Raw genomic sequence first — 17,606 nt, forward strand, 5'->3', positions numbered from 1 at the left:
TCCAGCACAAGACAGAAGGGAGGGGAAGTGCTCCTAACGCTTCAAAACTTCTGGAAAGCTTTAGAATTCACTTCTCCATGGCTGGCTTGTGCCATCTTATGTGAGCTTGCACAGAAGCCATGACAGTCAATGCATTCTTACTATAACATCTCCTTTTACACCATTCACATAGTGGGGCAATATGTCACAGGTGATGCTCTAAGCATGCAGGCAAGATCACGAATGGTCTCTCAACAACCATTATTTATAACTGATTTTCCAGGAGTGGGGGTGAGGGTTTAGAGGCAAAGCATGGCTCTCTGTCTTCATAAGCAGGTTGGTCATAATCGAAGGCTCAATCATCCAGAGTTTGGAGATCTCTGTGGGAGTCTAGAGGTAGGTCTGGATTATCTGTAGGACGGTCCTGCTTCTGCTTGATCAAAACCGAGGAAAGTGTATGGGACCCAGCCCTGGTCATATTGTGTGAGTTGTGCCATCAATTCACTTCCAACATAAGGTCTCCCTATGAATTAATTACTCCCAAAATGTCCCATCGTTAACAGCCTTGCTCAAACTTCCTTGACTGAGTCAATCCATCTCATGTTGGGTCTTCCTCTTTTCCTGCTGCCCTCAGCTTTTCCAAGCATTGTCTTTTCTAGTGACTCATCTTCTCATAATGTGAATTATGTCATTTTAGTTTCTAGAAAGAGTTCAGTCTTGATTTGATCTAGAACCCACTGATTTGTCTTTTTGATGGTCCATGGTATCTGTAAAACTCTCCCCCAACACCACACTTCAGAAGGAATCTACTTTCTTCCTGTCAGCTTTCTTCACTGTCCAACTTTAACACCCATAGGTAATAATGGGGAATACTATGGAATGAATTATCTTGGTCTTGGTCGTCAGTGACACACCCTTACACTCAGGGATTTTGTCAAGCTCCTTCATGGCTGCCCTTCAATCTCCTTCTGATTTCTTGGTTGCAGTCTCCCTTTTGGTTGATGATGGAGCCAAGGAAAAGAAAACCATGAACAATTTCTTCACTGTGAACCTTAAAGTTGTGTAATTCCCAGTAGTCATTACTTTTGTTTTCTTCATGTTCAGCTGTAATCCTGCTTTGGCACTTTCTGCTTTAACCTTCATCAAGTCTTCACCATTTTCTGCAAGTTTCCACTACCACCAGTGTGGTGTCATCTGCATCTCTCAAATTGTTAATGTTCCTTCCACCAATTTTCACTCCACCTTCAACTAAATCTAATCCAGCTTTCATTATATGTTCTGCATACAGACTAAACAGACAGGAAGATAAGATACATCATTGTCTGACACCTTTGCCAATTGGAAACCATTTTGTTTCTCCATATTCTGTCCCAACAGTAGCCTCTTGTCCAGAGTATAGGTTGTGCATCAAAAAAAGCAGCTTTTCATGATCCACACAGTCAAAAGCTTTACTGTAATCTAATGAAACACAAGTTGATTTTCTTCTGAAATTCTCTTGTATGCTCCAGCAACCAACTTAAATTTTCAATATGATCTCTACTGCCTCCAGCTTGAACAGCTGACATTTCTTGTTCCAGATATCGTAACAGTATTTGTTGTAAGATTTTGAGCATCGCTATACTCATGTGACAAATTAATGCAATGGTCTGATAGTTGCTGCCGTCTTCAACACGTCCTTTTTTCGGAATTGGAATGAAGACCAAGCATTTCCAGTTGTGGGCCATTGTTCTGTTTTCCATATTTGTTTGCATAAAATTCATAAGATTTTCATGGACTCTTTCTTTGGCTTGGAATAACTCCATCTACTCCTAGTGAGTTGTTTCGTCCAGTTACTCTTAGTGCAGCTTTCACATCACCTTCTAAAATTGCAGGTTCTTCTTCAAAAGATTCTTCTTGGAAGTAATCTGTCATCCTTTCATCTCTTCTGCATAGTTCTTCAGTGTATTGTTGCCATCTTTTCTTTATTTTGCCCAGTTCAGTTAAAGAATTTCTGTGGTAATCTTTCAGCATGCCCAACCGTGCTTTAAGTTTTCCTTTGATTTTTTGGATCTTGTGGAACAGATCTCTTGTTGTTCTCTTCTATTTCTTTACACTGGTTATTGTAATAATTCTGTTTGTCTCTACATGCCAGTCTCTGGAATGCTGCATTTAGACTTCTGATTCCATTTCTGTCACCTTTTACTTTTGCTTCTCGTCTATCATTAGCAATTTTAGGAGTTTCATCAGTCATCTATTAAGGCTTGTCATTTCTTTTGGCTATAAGAATAGTCTTTGCACATTGTTCCTTGGTAATATTCATGTTCACTTGAACTTTAGTAATGCAAACCTATTGTTTACATGGTCTTTAAACTCTTTAGTAATGCAAACTCTGTTCTTTACATGGTTTTAAAACTTTGGCACTATGTTTTGTTATTTTTTTCAGCTTTATTCTAATTTTGGATATTAACAATTTGTGGTATGTACCACACTCAGTCTTGGTTTAGCAGAGCGAATAGAGCTTCTCCATCTTCTGCTTCCAATCATGTAATTTATTTGGCTATCAGGTGAAATCCACATATAGAATTTTGGCCTTTTGAGCTCTTAAACTTGCAAGTTCATTTTCTAACACACTGTTTTTCTGCAAAGCTTCATCGTTTATGGTTGCTGCAATGTTGCAGTCTGTGTTCTCTTGTGATAGCTTTGGTAAAGGTACTGGGACACTTGGGGCTCTTCCTGGGCAGCCTTCATCTCTAGAAGATTGTTGGGATTTCAGCCAGACTTCTGATCTGAGCCTTGCAGAGACTTCACCTTCTTCAGCAATCCATCCCACATCTGCAAGGGAGACAACTCGATCTTCTCTGAACTGTTCAGAATTACTGCCTTTAGAAGACTGAAAAGTAAACTGAAACTGAACTCATGGGCACTGTATCACAGAGCAGTTGGTGCCAATTTTCCTTACAATACTTCTCTAGAGGGACCATAAGGTTTATTTGACCACAGCAATGAACACATGAAGTTGCCTTATACTGAATCAGACCCTTGGTCCATCAAAGTCAGTAATGTCTATCCAGACTGGCAGCGGCTCTCCAGAGTCTCAGGCCTACTTGCCTAGTCCCTTTAACTAGAAATGCCGGGGATTGAACCTGGGACCTTCTGCATGCCAAGCAGATGCTCTATCACTGAGCCACAGCCCCTCCCCTAGTCATCAGCCCAACTAGTTCACACATCATTCTAATCAGGCGTTTAATCCAGTAGATCATCTGGAATAATGTGGAGTCTTCACAAACTTGTAACCCAAACATCTAAGTGTGCCAGGATGCAGGTGTTCCATAGTATCTCCTCTTGCCCTGCCGGCACCCCTCGTTTGTCAATGGCCGCTACAAATCCTAGCCGCACACCTCGTTTCCTCACTCATCGTCCCTCTGCCACCTGCTTTGTTTCCTACTTTTGTGTTCCAGTCACCTATGATTATCAGCACATCTTGTTTAGGTGTGTGATCAATTTCTTCTTGGACACTTGTATAACAACTTTCAATTTCTTCCTCATCAGCATCTGTAGTTGGGGTGTAAACCTGAATTACGGTTATTTTGTTAGGTTTTTCTGTGAATTCTAATTGATGTTATTTGGTCAGACTTTGAATTATAGTGTGACTGCTTGTGCTACATCTCGCTTCACTATCAGATCACCTCCATTTTTCCTGTGTTTGTCATTTCCAGAGTAAAACACCAGTCATAGTAGTCACACTGAAGATCTTGGTATAGAGATCGGGACAACATTAAATCCAAATCCACTGGTATCAATTTGGGTAGATGAAGAGAGTTGACACCAGGGGATCGGCATTTCTGAGCCCTGTACATTCCCCTTCTGAGGCAGAACGGGAAGAGGGAAGTGAACGACATGAGTGAGAAACTGTTCCAATGATAGTTTGTGAGGGACCTGGTCCTTATGACGAGGGTGGGGAGGGGTGGACTATGACATCAATTTAGCAGGCTTCTCTGGGTGTGTTTGTGCTGTGCCTTGTACAGCGGTGGTGCTGAGGAGTTGCACTTCAGGGACACAAGGACAGAGCCTGTGGTCCTCACTGTATTTTTTGCCGGCCCCAGAGTGGCCAGGCTCAGTCTCAGAACTGTTGGAACCAAGGAAGCTCAGATCCATCTGTCAGTGGTGTACGGCGGTGTATTGTTCAGATCTTTTTCTTGAGCAGTGCTAGAAAAGGCTTTTTTCCAAAGTGTCACTTTTAAGCAGGAAGCCCTGTCACGCCTTGCCTTGGGAGTGAATTGGCAAAAAATATAGCACTGCATCATATTGTGCTCTTCTCCAAAGTATAAAAGGCATTGTTCATGGCTGTTTGAGTGGGGTATTTTCAACCCACAGGACCTGCATTTTTTGAAGAGCGCTTTTTGTGCCATTTTTCAGGCACCGGATCCTGCGTGACAGAATGTGAGGTAGAATTGTTGGCAGTTAAGGGATTAGATTTTACAGTCAGTATGCAAATGAGAGATAATCTAATAAAGATGGTATACATGTGGTATATAACCCCACTTAGACTAAGTAAAATCCATAAATCAGAAAATGACAGCTGTTGGTACTGTGATAGAAAACAAGCAGATTTTATACACATATGGTGGAAATGTGAGAGAGCTATATCATTTTTGTCTGAAACAGTGAAATGCTTAGCTGCTGGAATGGAGATGGATATCCCATGTAAACATGAGTAGGTTTACATGTAGCATAGGAATCCTGTTGTTATTTGATGGTGTATATCGATATATTGTATTTTAAACCATGAAGATCGCCTTTTTTCTGCTTCTTTTAGTTGCTGTTAGTTTATTGTTATTGTTGTTTTCCAATAAAATTAAAAAAAGTAAATTGTTGTATATGTTGGAAGCTACTCTGAGCCTAGCTTTGCTGGGGGAGAACAGTATATGTTGAATAAAGTAAAAAAAAGAATTGTTGGCAGTTATTTGTTGGCAGTTGAAAGTACGAGGCTTCTTGTTGACCAGCATCTCTCAGGGGTGGCAAAGAGAGAATTAAGGGAAAGGAACTCTGTCCCCTCCTTATCACACTGGAAAAGGTGGGAGACAACATGGGGAAGGGGGACGGAGCACCTCTAGGCAATCTGAGCTTCAAAACAATCTTTCCACAGCAGGCCTGCAGGTGAGCAGCACAGGTCCCATGATGATGAACTGGCCATCTCCATGACAACAGTTTAATCCCACTTTAGAATCCTGGTTTGTGGGCAGAAAACAAGCTTCAATTTGCCCAGACCCCTGTATTTTACCATTATAGCAAACTGGAGTTTGACAGAAGGCTTTTAAAAGCAGGAAGCCGTCACAATCATGCTCTGCCCAAAAGGGCAGGGGGAAGGGAGCACACAAACATGGCAAACAAGATGCTTTCAAACTCATCAGGGGGTACATTCTAATGTCTGAATTAAGCCAATGGCTTTATTTAATCATAAAAACCATGGCCAAGTGAAAATGGGAGTGTTCAACTGAAAAAAGCATCAGCGTTTTGTTTTGCATAATGCCTTTGGTTCATTATGGGTATAGTATACACAAGTGAATACTATTAAAGAATCTCTGCTTCCATTTATAGCTTTTTAAATGTCTAACTATTGAATTCTTAACATTGACTAACTCAACAAAAAATTATATCATCCACCATTGTTACATAGATAATTAAAGGGGAACAATTATATGAGTCCATAAAAGTATCTTACACCAAAGATAAGCAGTTCACCAGCAAGTGAGCCCCTTCTGTGGAAAAAGTTCTTGATAATTTCCTTTTATAACTAATTGTTAACACAATACTGAGGGGCTTTAATTTTTGAAACCACTAGTATACACGACTGTAATAATCCCAAACTTGAAAGTAGTATTAAAGATGTTTTCCCCTATAATATTCCCCTTTTAAAATTAATATTTAAATGTGTTAGAAAGTTACTAGGTACTTTTAAAAAAATGCAATTGCAAATGTCTACATATTATCAACCTACTCACCCAAGGCTTCGCACAAGTTTTGCAAATTCTAAGAGACCGGTGTTTGAAGGGAGACGGAGCTGCCCTTCAGCCAAAGCTAGCTGGCAATCTTCAAAAGTATAGTCTGTTACTGAAACTCCCAAGGCCCTTTAGTAAAGGAAGTGGACATTTTACTACAATGTATTTTATTTTTAAACATTCACATAAAGTGACAATTGCTTTTAATCAAACTGTAAAGCAAATGTATTATTGAAAAATTCAAGGCAAAATTCAGCATTACAAAGAAATACAAGCTTCCAACAGAATATACTTGTCCTGAGACCGACACCGGGCAGAACGACTTGGGCCCTCTGGGGCAGCAGCCCCCTTACCAGCAAGCCTTGTTTCCCTCCCAGGAGGCAAGGCAGGAGAGCGTCCTGCTGAGGACCTGGGCCAGCGAGGAAGAAGATGGACAGCCGGGGAAGGTCACCCCGAAGCCCCACCCGAAGATGGGCGAAGAGGAGAGGCCGGGGCCGGCCGACGAAGCGGCGAAGCAAAAGGCAGGCGAGGGGGCAAAGGAATGAGCAGCCGCAGTGGCGGCACTGTGCCAGAAGAGAAGTCCTGCCGACCAGCTGAGAATCAGGCTATGCATGTGCGGCTTTGGCAGGACAGCTGGGACAGGTGGGGTTTGAGAAGAGGGCTATTCAAGTCCTAATAAGGGCTCGGGGTGGAGCCAGGGGAGGGGAACCCTGAGCCAGGCCTATAAAAGGCCAGTAGAGCTGAGGCCGAGGAGGAGAATGGTCTGGGATCTCTTTGCCGGCTACAGGCAGAATCGAGACCCTGGCTTCTCATGGGGGAGAGAGCGATTCGGACTCTCCCTCAGAATGGTCTGAGGCCAAGGAAGCTCCCTTGGCTCAGCTTCTGCGGACAATGGACACAAAAGGGGAAGGACTCCCAGAGTCGGTTCTCCACAATGTGGTGGAGAATGCGGGCATAGGAGGAGTGGTGAAGCGACCCCCACCCCGCATACCTGCCTATCCTGGGTGGTGTGGAGGCCGAGCTCTTTTGTGCCCCAGGGGCTCTACAACCAAAGATGGATCCAGCGGAGACTCCGCAGATTTCCCCTATGTACTTTGGCCAGTTTAGTCGTTGGATGATGGAGCAGAAAGGTCGAATGATGAGGGAAAGGTGGCAGCAACAACAAGAGGCCCAGCAGCAGCTGGTGAGAGACATGACACTCCAGCATCAGGAATCATAACCAAGCCTGCTGCGAGATGTATGCAAGACTTAAGAGAGTGGAAGATTGGGACTTGGAGAGGGGTCCGGAATGTCCAACCTGCAGATTCCTCCAGTCCCCCGACTAAATTGGGGCCAGTTGATGAGGTAGATGGACACCTGGAGGCCTTTGAAAGGACTGTGGAGGCCTCAGGGTGGCCCAAAGACAAATGGTCTTTTATCATCGGCCCCTATCTGACGGGTCCTGCTCAGACGGCCCTGAAACCCTGTAAGGCCAATAGTGCCAAGTATGACCGACTTAAAGCAGCAATTCTGGAACGTTATGCTATTTCAGAGGAGACTTATCGGCAGTGTTTTCGCCATATGACTTGGAAGAAGGGGGAACCACCAAGAGCTTTCGTGACGGCCTTAAAAGATGCAGCCGAACGGTGGCTTCAGCCAGAGGTGCAGAGCAGCCAGGGGGTAGTCGAGCAGGTGGTCCTAGAACAATTGGTCCAAGTAGTTTCACACGGGGTAAGGAGTGGCTTATTTGTAACAAGCCCAAGACCCTGGAAGAAGCGATGACCTTATTAGAGAATGTGTCGGCCCTAGAGATGCAGGGGTCCAGCCTGTAACAGCTCAAAAGTGAGGGCCAGCCGAGCACCGGCATGGGCACTCCGCGTGGAGGGAGGGCTTGTCAGCTACCTCGGGCCCCAGCAGGGCTAGGGCCCAGGTTCAGGGCATCCCCATTGTCAGCTGTTCGATCCACAGGATCAACATCCAGCGAGGGGCAAAAAGGGACTTTCAAGAACGAAGGAGCAGTGGCTGAAGTACCGGACAAAGGCCCTTGTTATTCCTGTGGACAGTAGAGGCACTTCCATCGTGAATGTCCATTGATGGAATGCGACCTGAGTTGGGAACAGGTCATGCAAGCTGGGAGGACAGGAACTCACCCAGCCCCATTGCTAGTCCAGTTGTGACTACAGGGCTGGCCTATCCAAGCCCTCGTAGACAGTGGGTCATCTATTTCAATGGTATTAAATTCTCTGCTTCCTCCTGACTTACTGGTAGTCCGGGTGGTAACGGTAGCCTGTTTTCACCAACATGTAGAAAAGCTTTGGGTGGTACAAGTGAAAGTGAGATGGAGACACCATGAATATATGATCAACATGGCGTCGGTTAAAAAACTGCCATACTTGGCCTTAGTCGGTCAAGATGCTTCCTGTTTTCCTGCGATGTTACAGGCCCTTCTTCAGGCTCCTAAACCCATCCCGTGTGAGATAGCCCACATGGGTGAAGAAGAGGAAGACGAACAGCCGGGCCCATCCCACAGAAACAACCAGAGGCAGCCTGCAGAGTTTAATAGTGACCCCAGAGGGGACTGGGAAGGAGATCCAGAGTTCCAACAAGCCCACCAGCAGAACCCTACCCTGGTGGCTTTCCGGAGCATGGTTGTGGTAAGTGAGGGGAGGATAGTAGATCCCCGGAGAGTGCAGAGATGGCCCCAAGTGGTGCAGAAGCAGGGGCTTTGGTATCGGGTAGTTATGGAATGAGGGGGAGAAACGTTTCAGCTACTGGCTCCCCGGGGTGGTCAGGAGCAGTTACTCCGTCTTAGTCATGATCATTCATGGGCGGGAAATCAGGGGGTTAAGAATACTTTGAGTCACCTCTAGGAAAGGTTTTTTTGGCCTGCCATTTCTCGCGATGTAAAGAACTTTTGCTGCTCCTGCCCCGATTGCCAACGGTATACCCATAGGGTCCCTGCCCGAGCTCCCTTGAATCCGCTACCTGTTATCAAAATCCCGTTTGAGAGTCTTCATGTTGATGCCACCTTGTCACACGAGCAAAGACAACAAATAGAGGGATTACTCCAACGGATCCCGAAGGTGTTCGATCAGGATCCTAGGATGACTACTTTAGTAGAACATACGATACGCACCCCTGAGGGAAAAGTGGCCTGAGCGCCTTGGTGACCAATACCCCCTCAGTTATGGGATGTAGTGGAAAAAGAAGTAACCAAGATGCTCGCCACGGGGGTTATAGAGCAGTCATATAGTGCATGGAGAAGTCCGATTGTCCTAGTTCCAAAGCAGGATGGTACTGTGCGCTTCTGTGTTGATTATTGAGAGGTGAATAAATTGGCAGTATTTGAATCATACCCCATGCCCAGGGCTGATGTCCTAGTCGATCAATTAGGTACAGCCCAGTCTTGATCTTACAAAGGGGTATTGGAAAATTCATATGAAGCCAGAGGATCAAGAAAAAATGACCTTCGCGACCCAGTCGAGCCTGTACCAGTTCAAGGTGATGCCCTTTGGGCTGCATTGGGCAGCTACCACATTTCAACGGATGGCAGACAAGATCTTGGCCCAATGTCATGGCTATGTACTCGCATATATCGATGACATCATGATATTTAGTTCAAACTGGGATTCCCACCTACGGCATCTAGAAGTTGTGCTGAAGGCCCTACATGCCGTGGGACTTAAAGCCAATCCTGCAAAGAGCCACATAGGATTCAAGGAACTTCGTTACTTAGGGTACATAGTAGGGAATGGCCAGCTGCGACCCTTACATGACAAAATAACGACATTGGAGGCGGTGCCCCTGCTGCATACCAAACGACAGCTCCGATGGTTTCTGGGAATTGTAGGCTATTATAGTCGATTCATTCCCCATTTTGCTAGCCGGGCCGCACCCTTAACTGACTGTTTACACAAGCCTGAACCCAATCAACTGAGATGGAATGAAGAACGGATGTCAGCTTTCAAGGACCTCAGAGAAGCCCTGTCTCAAGACCCCATCCTGAAAAGTCCTGACTTTAATTGGCCCTTCAAAGCACATACCGATGCATCTGATGCCGGCCTTGGGGCTGTCCTAGTCCAAGAACACGAAGGCCAGGAGCATCCCATATTGTATTTAAGTCGCAAACTCTAAGGAGCTGAAAGACGGTAAGCCACAGTGGAGAAGGAGGCCCTTGCTATTAAGTGGGCGGTTGGGGCACTCCAATACTACTTAACCAATAATCTTTTCATATTAGTGACCGATCACACTCCCCTACAATGGCTAGAAAGAATGAAAGACCATAATGCGAGGATACTACGTTGGTATGTGTCCTTACCAAGTTTTTGGTCCAACATTGTCCAGGAGTGCGGCATTTATTAGCAGATTACATGTTGCAGGTGTTTGAAGGGAAGATGCCTGTGAAGGACATTATAAGGGGAGGGGTGTGTCCCGAGACCAACCCCGGGCAGGTCGACTTGGGCCCTTTCCACCAGCTGATGCCCTCCCCCACACCCTATTCCGCAGCAACTCAGGAGGGAAAGAAGGTGGGAGGCCAAGGAGGAGGACGGTCAGGGTCTCTTTGCTGGCTACAGGCAGAATCGAGACCCTGGTTTCTTCTGGGGGAGAGAGCGATTCGGACCCTCTCTGAGTCGGCTTTGGCCGGGGAGGACGGGCTATAAATCACAAAATAAATAAATAAAATAAAATAAATAAATGGTCTGAGGCCAAGGAAGCTCCCTTGCGTCAGTCTCTGCGGACAACAGACACAAAAGAGGCGGGACTGCCAGAGTTGGTTCTCCATAATACTACAAAACCCCCACAACTTGAAAACAGGATAGTATTCATTTAGTGCATTTTTACCCTGCCCTTTCTCCAAGCAACTCCAGACAGTGAACACGTTCTCCTTTTATCCCCAAAAACCACATTAAGAGTTCTGTTAGGTAGGCCCAAAAGTACGTCTGTTAGGTAGGCCCAGTACGTTTTATGGCAACTGGGGATCTGAATCTGGCCTTCCTTGTTCTAATCCAGCACTCTGGCCACAACATCACACACAAAATGGGCAGATTTGTCCACAACCCTTAAATCACTAAGTCTCCCTTCTATGCATTTGCCTCTCAGCTGTGCAGCAAGATGGGATGGATGCAGGCTTTTAAATGACTGCTAAAGGCTTCCTCCAGAGTAGATAAATGCTGATAAGACAAAAACAAAACAAAACCCAGCAATAATGACAACCACTGTTGTAGTCTGGTAGATACTGTCTCAGACTTGCACTAGGTTTGAGTTCAAATCCTGTTTAATTTATCACTTCTATCACTCTCTGGATCTCTAAACAGTGCACTATGACTTTCCTTATGAAGATTAATTTGGAAAAGGATGGTAGAGAACTTTCCACTGCTGAAGTATTACAGAAATGATTAATCATTATCAGCACCATTACAGTACAACTCGAATTGTACTACTTATACTGCCCCATATGAGTCTTGCTTTCCACTGCATCTTCACTTATAACAACTGTAACACATTGCACCTGTCGAGCTCCAGATATTGACCACTGGCTGAGTTAGAAATAATATCCTCCTTTTCAGGGCTTGGTTCAGTTTGGAATGACAGAAGCTGAGCTAGGTTTGAATGTAACATGCACATCAAATCAATATGAGTATCTGATAAATCTCAACTCACTTACCTTGCCATGACCCGTCTCACATTGTTTGCATACAAAGAAGGATTGTTCCTTTCCTCTTCTGAAGGTATATACACAGGCAGAAACTAAAGTAAAATAATATTTTTATCACACTCTTTATGTTGTATGTACACATGCACAATGTTGCTTTTAAGTAACCAAGAAATAGACAAAAGCAAACATTATACTTTCTCAAGTTTTTATACTGATCCTTCAGAATTAGAATCAGTATGACAACTATTTGTTTTGCTGTGTTTTTTAAGTCAAGCAGAGAGGAATTACTATGTTCTTTAACAAAAAATTGCTCAGGGCTGTTTCCAAATGATGATTTTAATGCACAAAATGAGCAGCTGTTACTCAGTTGCATGTTTCCTCTACACTATTTTTCTGCTGCAGTGATACCTCAGTTTCCTACCATTCCAAACAGCAAGACTACGTGTATTCCCACCCACCCACAGACCTAAATGCAGCTTTGGGTGGGAAGGAAATGTGAATCAGATCAGGCAGAGGAGGAAGGAGTTAAAGACCCTTTCCCCCAACATTCAAAGCAACCCCATGGAGCTGCTAGTTCATTTTTAAAACTCAAGGGAAACCCTAATCATGGATCTCTCACATTGTTTCACTTGACCATTACATTATTGCTTAAATATAACTTCTAGTTATCTTGGGTTTGTATAACCAGGGCTGCTTCCACATGGGGATTTTTCCCTACGTAGCACACAGAATGCTGCTGGTTTTGTTAGTTTTTGGAGTACGATTTGTGGGGCTCCCTGAAGACAGAGCAAAGGAAAACGTTCATTGTTTCAACTTGAGTGCAGGTAAAACCTCCATGGGAAAGCTCTGCCCACAGCCAATCTGTGCAAGGGGTGTAGCTTAGCACAACCTTCAGAATGGTGGCCCTAAGCTTTGTTAACTCAGTGGCACCAATTGATGCCGCTTCCAACAAGTTCTAAAATTATTGGGGTCACAGCAGAATCTATGTAAACTGAACAAAGTGCCTTCTCTCTGATTCCCGCAAGGTTAACGTAGGGGTGGGAAGACTCACCAATTCTGACTGCATGGTGTTAGGTTTTGTTTTTGTTTTTAATGTAGCTCTACCTGCACAGAGAGCCAACTGTTTGTATTTCCCTCCTACACAGTGAGTGCAGTCTCCCTATTGCGCTCCTTGCTTTCTGAACAGCCATACAACTATGGCATAATACTCTCCAAGTAGTTAGAGCTGTCCTGTTGGAAGAAAGCATGCAATATCACCCTAAGTAATTTTAGCTTGAGTATAAATTACACATCTGAGCTTTCTCTGGAACTAATTTTGTGCAAAGCAAAAGGTGTATCAGCAATGATACATCTTAAGCAGCAGGTCAGCTCTGGTTTAAAAGTGCCTAGAGAACATTCCGGCATGAAGACACCTCATGTAAAATGGTAAAGATAAAGGTAGTCCCCTGTGCAAGCACCAGGTCATTACTGACCCATGGGGTGATGTCACATCGTGATGTTTACTAGGCAAACTATGTTTACGGGGTGGTTTGCCATTGCCTTCCTCAGTCAACTCTACACTTTACCCCCAGCAAGCTGGGTACTCATTTTACCAACCACGGAAGGATGGAAGAATGAGTTGACCTCGAGCTGGCCAACTTCCATCGGGATCAAACTCAGGTTGTGAGCAGAGCTTGGACTGCAGTACTGCAGCTTACCACTCTGCACTACGGATCTTACACCTCATGAAAGGCTGATCAAAATTTGCAAGAAAATTAACAATTGATCTTGTTAAGCTAGTTTCACCAAGACTTCTCATATGAAATATTTAAGATGTGATTAGAAAATAGAAAACAAAGCAATGTTGATTAACAGAGGAATAATTTATACCATATATGGAGACAAAGGATGTCAAGAGATTCTACAAACACTTAAAGACACTAGTCATTTTATACTAACCTCAATTTCCACAAAATTATGAAACTGACATAAAGTAAGCCATAGAATTTTCAACCTTTAAAAATAAAAGAAACACATTTTGAATCTAAAAGAATGTATTAGAAATTCTGCAGCTAACATTGTAATAAATGCCTGCTGAAGAAACTGTTAGACTATGAGCAGGCATCCATTAGACAGCAGCTCACAGCACTGCCAATGTGTTTGTAGTTCTCCTAATAGGTCATGTGATTTTTCATAAACAAGCCAAACAATGACATATCCCACAGCCCTGGGCTGGCTGATCCATCACAGCCTTTCTACTGATGGGTAAGAAAGCAACCTGCAGCTGGTAGCCTCAGAAGGGCCAGTTCTTATCACATCCCACAACCACGTTCCTGAGGTGGCAGCAGCCCTTGTTGGCAAGTGGCTGCTTTTTGGATCTAACACAAACTTGATTTTCAGTATTTTTTGTATTTCATTATGTATCATTATCCAGTATTTTCTTGCCTTTTTATAGGTCCACCACATATGATAGAATGTTGCATTTGTATTTTGGCATTTCCAACATTTCCCACTATAACCTTTAATAGCCTTTGCTATGTCTTTAGGTGTTATATGCCATCTAAAATACATTTTATACCAATTCTCTCTTAGCATTTGGCATTCCGTGAATTTAATTTCTTTTGCCCATAAATTTGCCCACTGGCTCATATTTATACTTTCTCCCAAATTTTGAATCCATTTTATCATGCATATTCTTGTTCTATTTCAGTTTCATACTGTAATAACAATTTATATATATTTCCCTAAAAGATGTCTTAAATCTCCCGTAATTAGATGTTCGTAAGTTGTCTTTTCTCTTAAACATCCACCTTCCTTTTTTATCTGTTCTTTCATTATGAGTCCATTTAATGATATAGTAGCCACTGAATATTTTTTCCTTCATCGTTAATTGTTTGGCAAGTTTTTATTTTGCCCCTTTTGTCCATCATATTCTCAAAAGTTATATAGTACGTTTCTCTTTGTGTTACACAAATCTGAAGTACAGCAGTGAAACAAAACAATTATGGTAACGGAACAGAGAAATACGTAGGTGACTTACGCTCCTGGGCCTTGCCACGTCCATGTAATTGTATCCTGCATGTACAAAAGAAATAGATTCCAAAGTTGGTGATAAGCTTTTCTATTGGACTACACTGTGTTGACTGGTTTAATAAAAACAGCATCATTTTGAAAAATGCGACAAAACAATCTGACCTTGAAGTCGCTGTCTACTATTGGATTTACATCTTACAGGTCACAGAGTTGAAAATGTTTGTATATAGCAAGGAATCCCTCCCACTTACAGACATACTGATGAGAGCATTCAGTGCCTCTATTAGTACAGAAGCAACATTTCAATTATGGGATGAACAGGGTACCCCTTTATGTGAACTCACGGGCAAAAGTGAAAGGTTGCAGCCTTAATGAGATATTAGTAAATAAAGATTCCATTCCGCTAACAATACATATTACCAGACACTACTGGAAATACTTGACATGGGAGAAAAACAGGATTTCCATAGCCCTACATCCTTTCTTACCATAGTTTTGTGCTGGAGTGCTGCTCTAGTATAAGGTACAATCATTATCCGAGTTTTGGCCAATACATATAAAACAGGGGCTTTCTGGCTAGCACTGGATTAGGTTAACTAATATGGGAAACACATTAGCTCCTTCCCCTTTAAAGAAGCAAGATGTAAAAAATGTTCACATTTCAGATTGTTCTAGAGCAACACTTTTGACTCTGACATATATTAAATATGAAAAAGTGAGGGACAAAGAATTGCCAGTCATCTTCCAGAAAAACAATGTTTTTCTTGGCAGAACATGCATTTGAGAATATAGTCTCATCCAGCTACTTATTGTCTATGCTCATCACTACATCTTTTGCACTCAAAGCGTATTCAACTTACCAGTTTGTTTGGATAACGTAAAATCACTGGCTGGACTGGTACTCCAGGGATAAATGCTCCTACAAAATCCATGTGATAATTACAACACAGAATACTTTCTTAGTTACAAAGTATTGTTATCTTAAAAACTAAATAAGCAATGGAAGTGTTGCTTGTGTAGGCAATAATGATTCTTCCGGCTATTATGCTTTAAAATTTGTCATCTTCAAGTGTTCCCTGGAGCTATTATTTACACTTTAAAAAACCACCCAGAAATCTGGTCATGGCTGTTCCACCATCATTTACATATTTATTTATTTAGAACATTTATTAGTCACCTTTCTCCCTTGCAGAACTCAAGGTGGCTTACAATATCATGACTAGTTTTGGACCTCAGTAACATGTAGCAGTCTAACTAATCCAGGCATACAAAGTTCTAAGAAACAGAATCACTAAGACAATGAATCACCTCCCTCTCGAAGAGTAATATACTCAAATCTAATGAAAAGCCACAACCTCCTCTCTACAGATTGACACACTTTACTAAATTTTAAAGGATTTCCTTGAAATTATCAGCACACTTTATCAGACCCACTACAGTGAGTCATTTCCATCTTATTCTCAGCAGAATCTTTCTTAACAGAAACAATAAACTAATTTATGATGAGCTTTTGTTCTAGAGTCTAGACGATGCAGGAAGAACTGGTGTCTGACCCATGTGACTGATAATTGGTAGGCTCTGTAGAAGTAGTTACCAGCAACAGGCAATCAAAGCCTATGGTGCTTTTATGCATACTAGACAGGATATAAGAAGTTCCACCATTGGGCTATTCTGACTTTCCCAATAAAGGCAACATGAACAACCTACCTTGCAACCTCTCTTTTGTATTAAGAGCTCAGATACAGCAGCCAATACAAACTTCTGAAATATGTGCAAGAGCTGTCTATGTTGCTATTGTTAATACAACTAGAACAAGTAAAATGTGTACTGTAGCTTTAAGCCAATGTAATTAAGAATCAAAAGACCATCATAACAAAACTATCAATACAAGTTTCTTTCTGTTTGTGAAATTTTGTCCACTGCAAGAAAAACCCAAACTCCTTCCTGGGCACCAGGTTCCTGTAGGCCTGCTCTGATGCAGTTTTCACCCACACTCAGTTTTAACAAAAGGCTTCTACCTTCTACCTTTCAAAGTACTTGTCAAGGCACCAGTAAAAGCCGTCTTTGGAATAGTTGCTTAAAACTCTGGACAGCAACTTCTCATCCCAGTCCTAAATACTGATTAAGACAGACATCGTTTTCTCACAGGCCACTGAAATTTGGATGTATAAAACTACATCCAAGCGCCTTTCACAAGCTCTTTTGCACTCCATGCTTTGGCCTTAGGGAAAACAGCACAAACTGATGTTATCTAGGGAAAGTAATTGGTATATGGACTGCCATTGCACCTGGATACCTTGTTAAAGAACTTGATATTTAGAAAACTCATTTTTTGAAAAGCTTCTACCAGACCACAAGGAGCTTCCCTGCATGAGAGGCCAAGTTCACTAATGAATATTAATACTAAAATACTAGAGAAAATGATGGGCCTACACTAAACACGTACTACTTGAAGAGTTATATCAATGGATATTCAAACAAACATATCTGGGGAAAAGAAGTATCCGACTACCCATTTCATATGAGACAGAGGAGTAAAATATAGTAACAGTAAAATTTGTTCATAGAGCATTGGATCTTAAAGCTCTGTTGTGCAAATGGTGCTTCCCTCCTACTGCAGCCCCCCCCCCCAAATCCCAAACACCAGAAGTAGAATTTCTGTAAGCACAAGAGTCTGGAGCAGGAAGGGGTAGGTGAGAAGTTCCATACCAGGAGCACTGTTGCACTTGTATTTTTAGGTATGCTGCATGATGTATATAACAGTTTAGCAAAGCCACTATATTCCAATCCATTTATTAACAGGCTTGTCTACACCTGCTAAAAGCTCAGAGGCTTTTAGATGAGACAAAATGAGCATGGCCACTATATGAAAGACAGGTTTTATCACCTCTAATGTGCACTCCAATTGCTCAGCATCCATCCCTTCATCTTGGAATACTGGCGAATATGACAATTTCTACTGCAGACCAAAATGAAGACTCTCACAGTACAGAAGGAACTAT

General features: G+C 42.7%; 1 protein-coding gene across 1 annotated transcript in view; it reads right to left on the reverse strand.

The window, feature by feature from the left end:
* LPCAT1 (lysophosphatidylcholine acyltransferase 1) overlaps positions 1-17,606 on the reverse strand; it is a 114,946-nt gene that overhangs the window by 19,068 nt on the left and 78,272 nt on the right. The window contains exons 6-10 of the mRNA XM_056862597.1: positions 15,465-15,523; positions 14,612-14,646; positions 13,531-13,585; positions 11,602-11,684; positions 5,961-6,086 (exon numbers count right to left, since the gene is read on the reverse strand). Coding sequence (XP_056718575.1) covers positions 5,961-6,086; positions 11,602-11,684; positions 13,531-13,585; positions 14,612-14,646; positions 15,465-15,523 — 358 coding nt within the window. The remainder of the gene's footprint in view (positions 1-5,960; positions 6,087-11,601; positions 11,685-13,530; positions 13,586-14,611; positions 14,647-15,464; positions 15,524-17,606) is intronic.

This window comes from Euleptes europaea, chromosome 17 (assembly GCF_029931775.1).
Source record: "Euleptes europaea isolate rEulEur1 chromosome 17, rEulEur1.hap1, whole genome shotgun sequence".
Taxonomy (NCBI): domain Eukaryota; kingdom Metazoa; phylum Chordata; class Lepidosauria; order Squamata; family Sphaerodactylidae; genus Euleptes; species Euleptes europaea.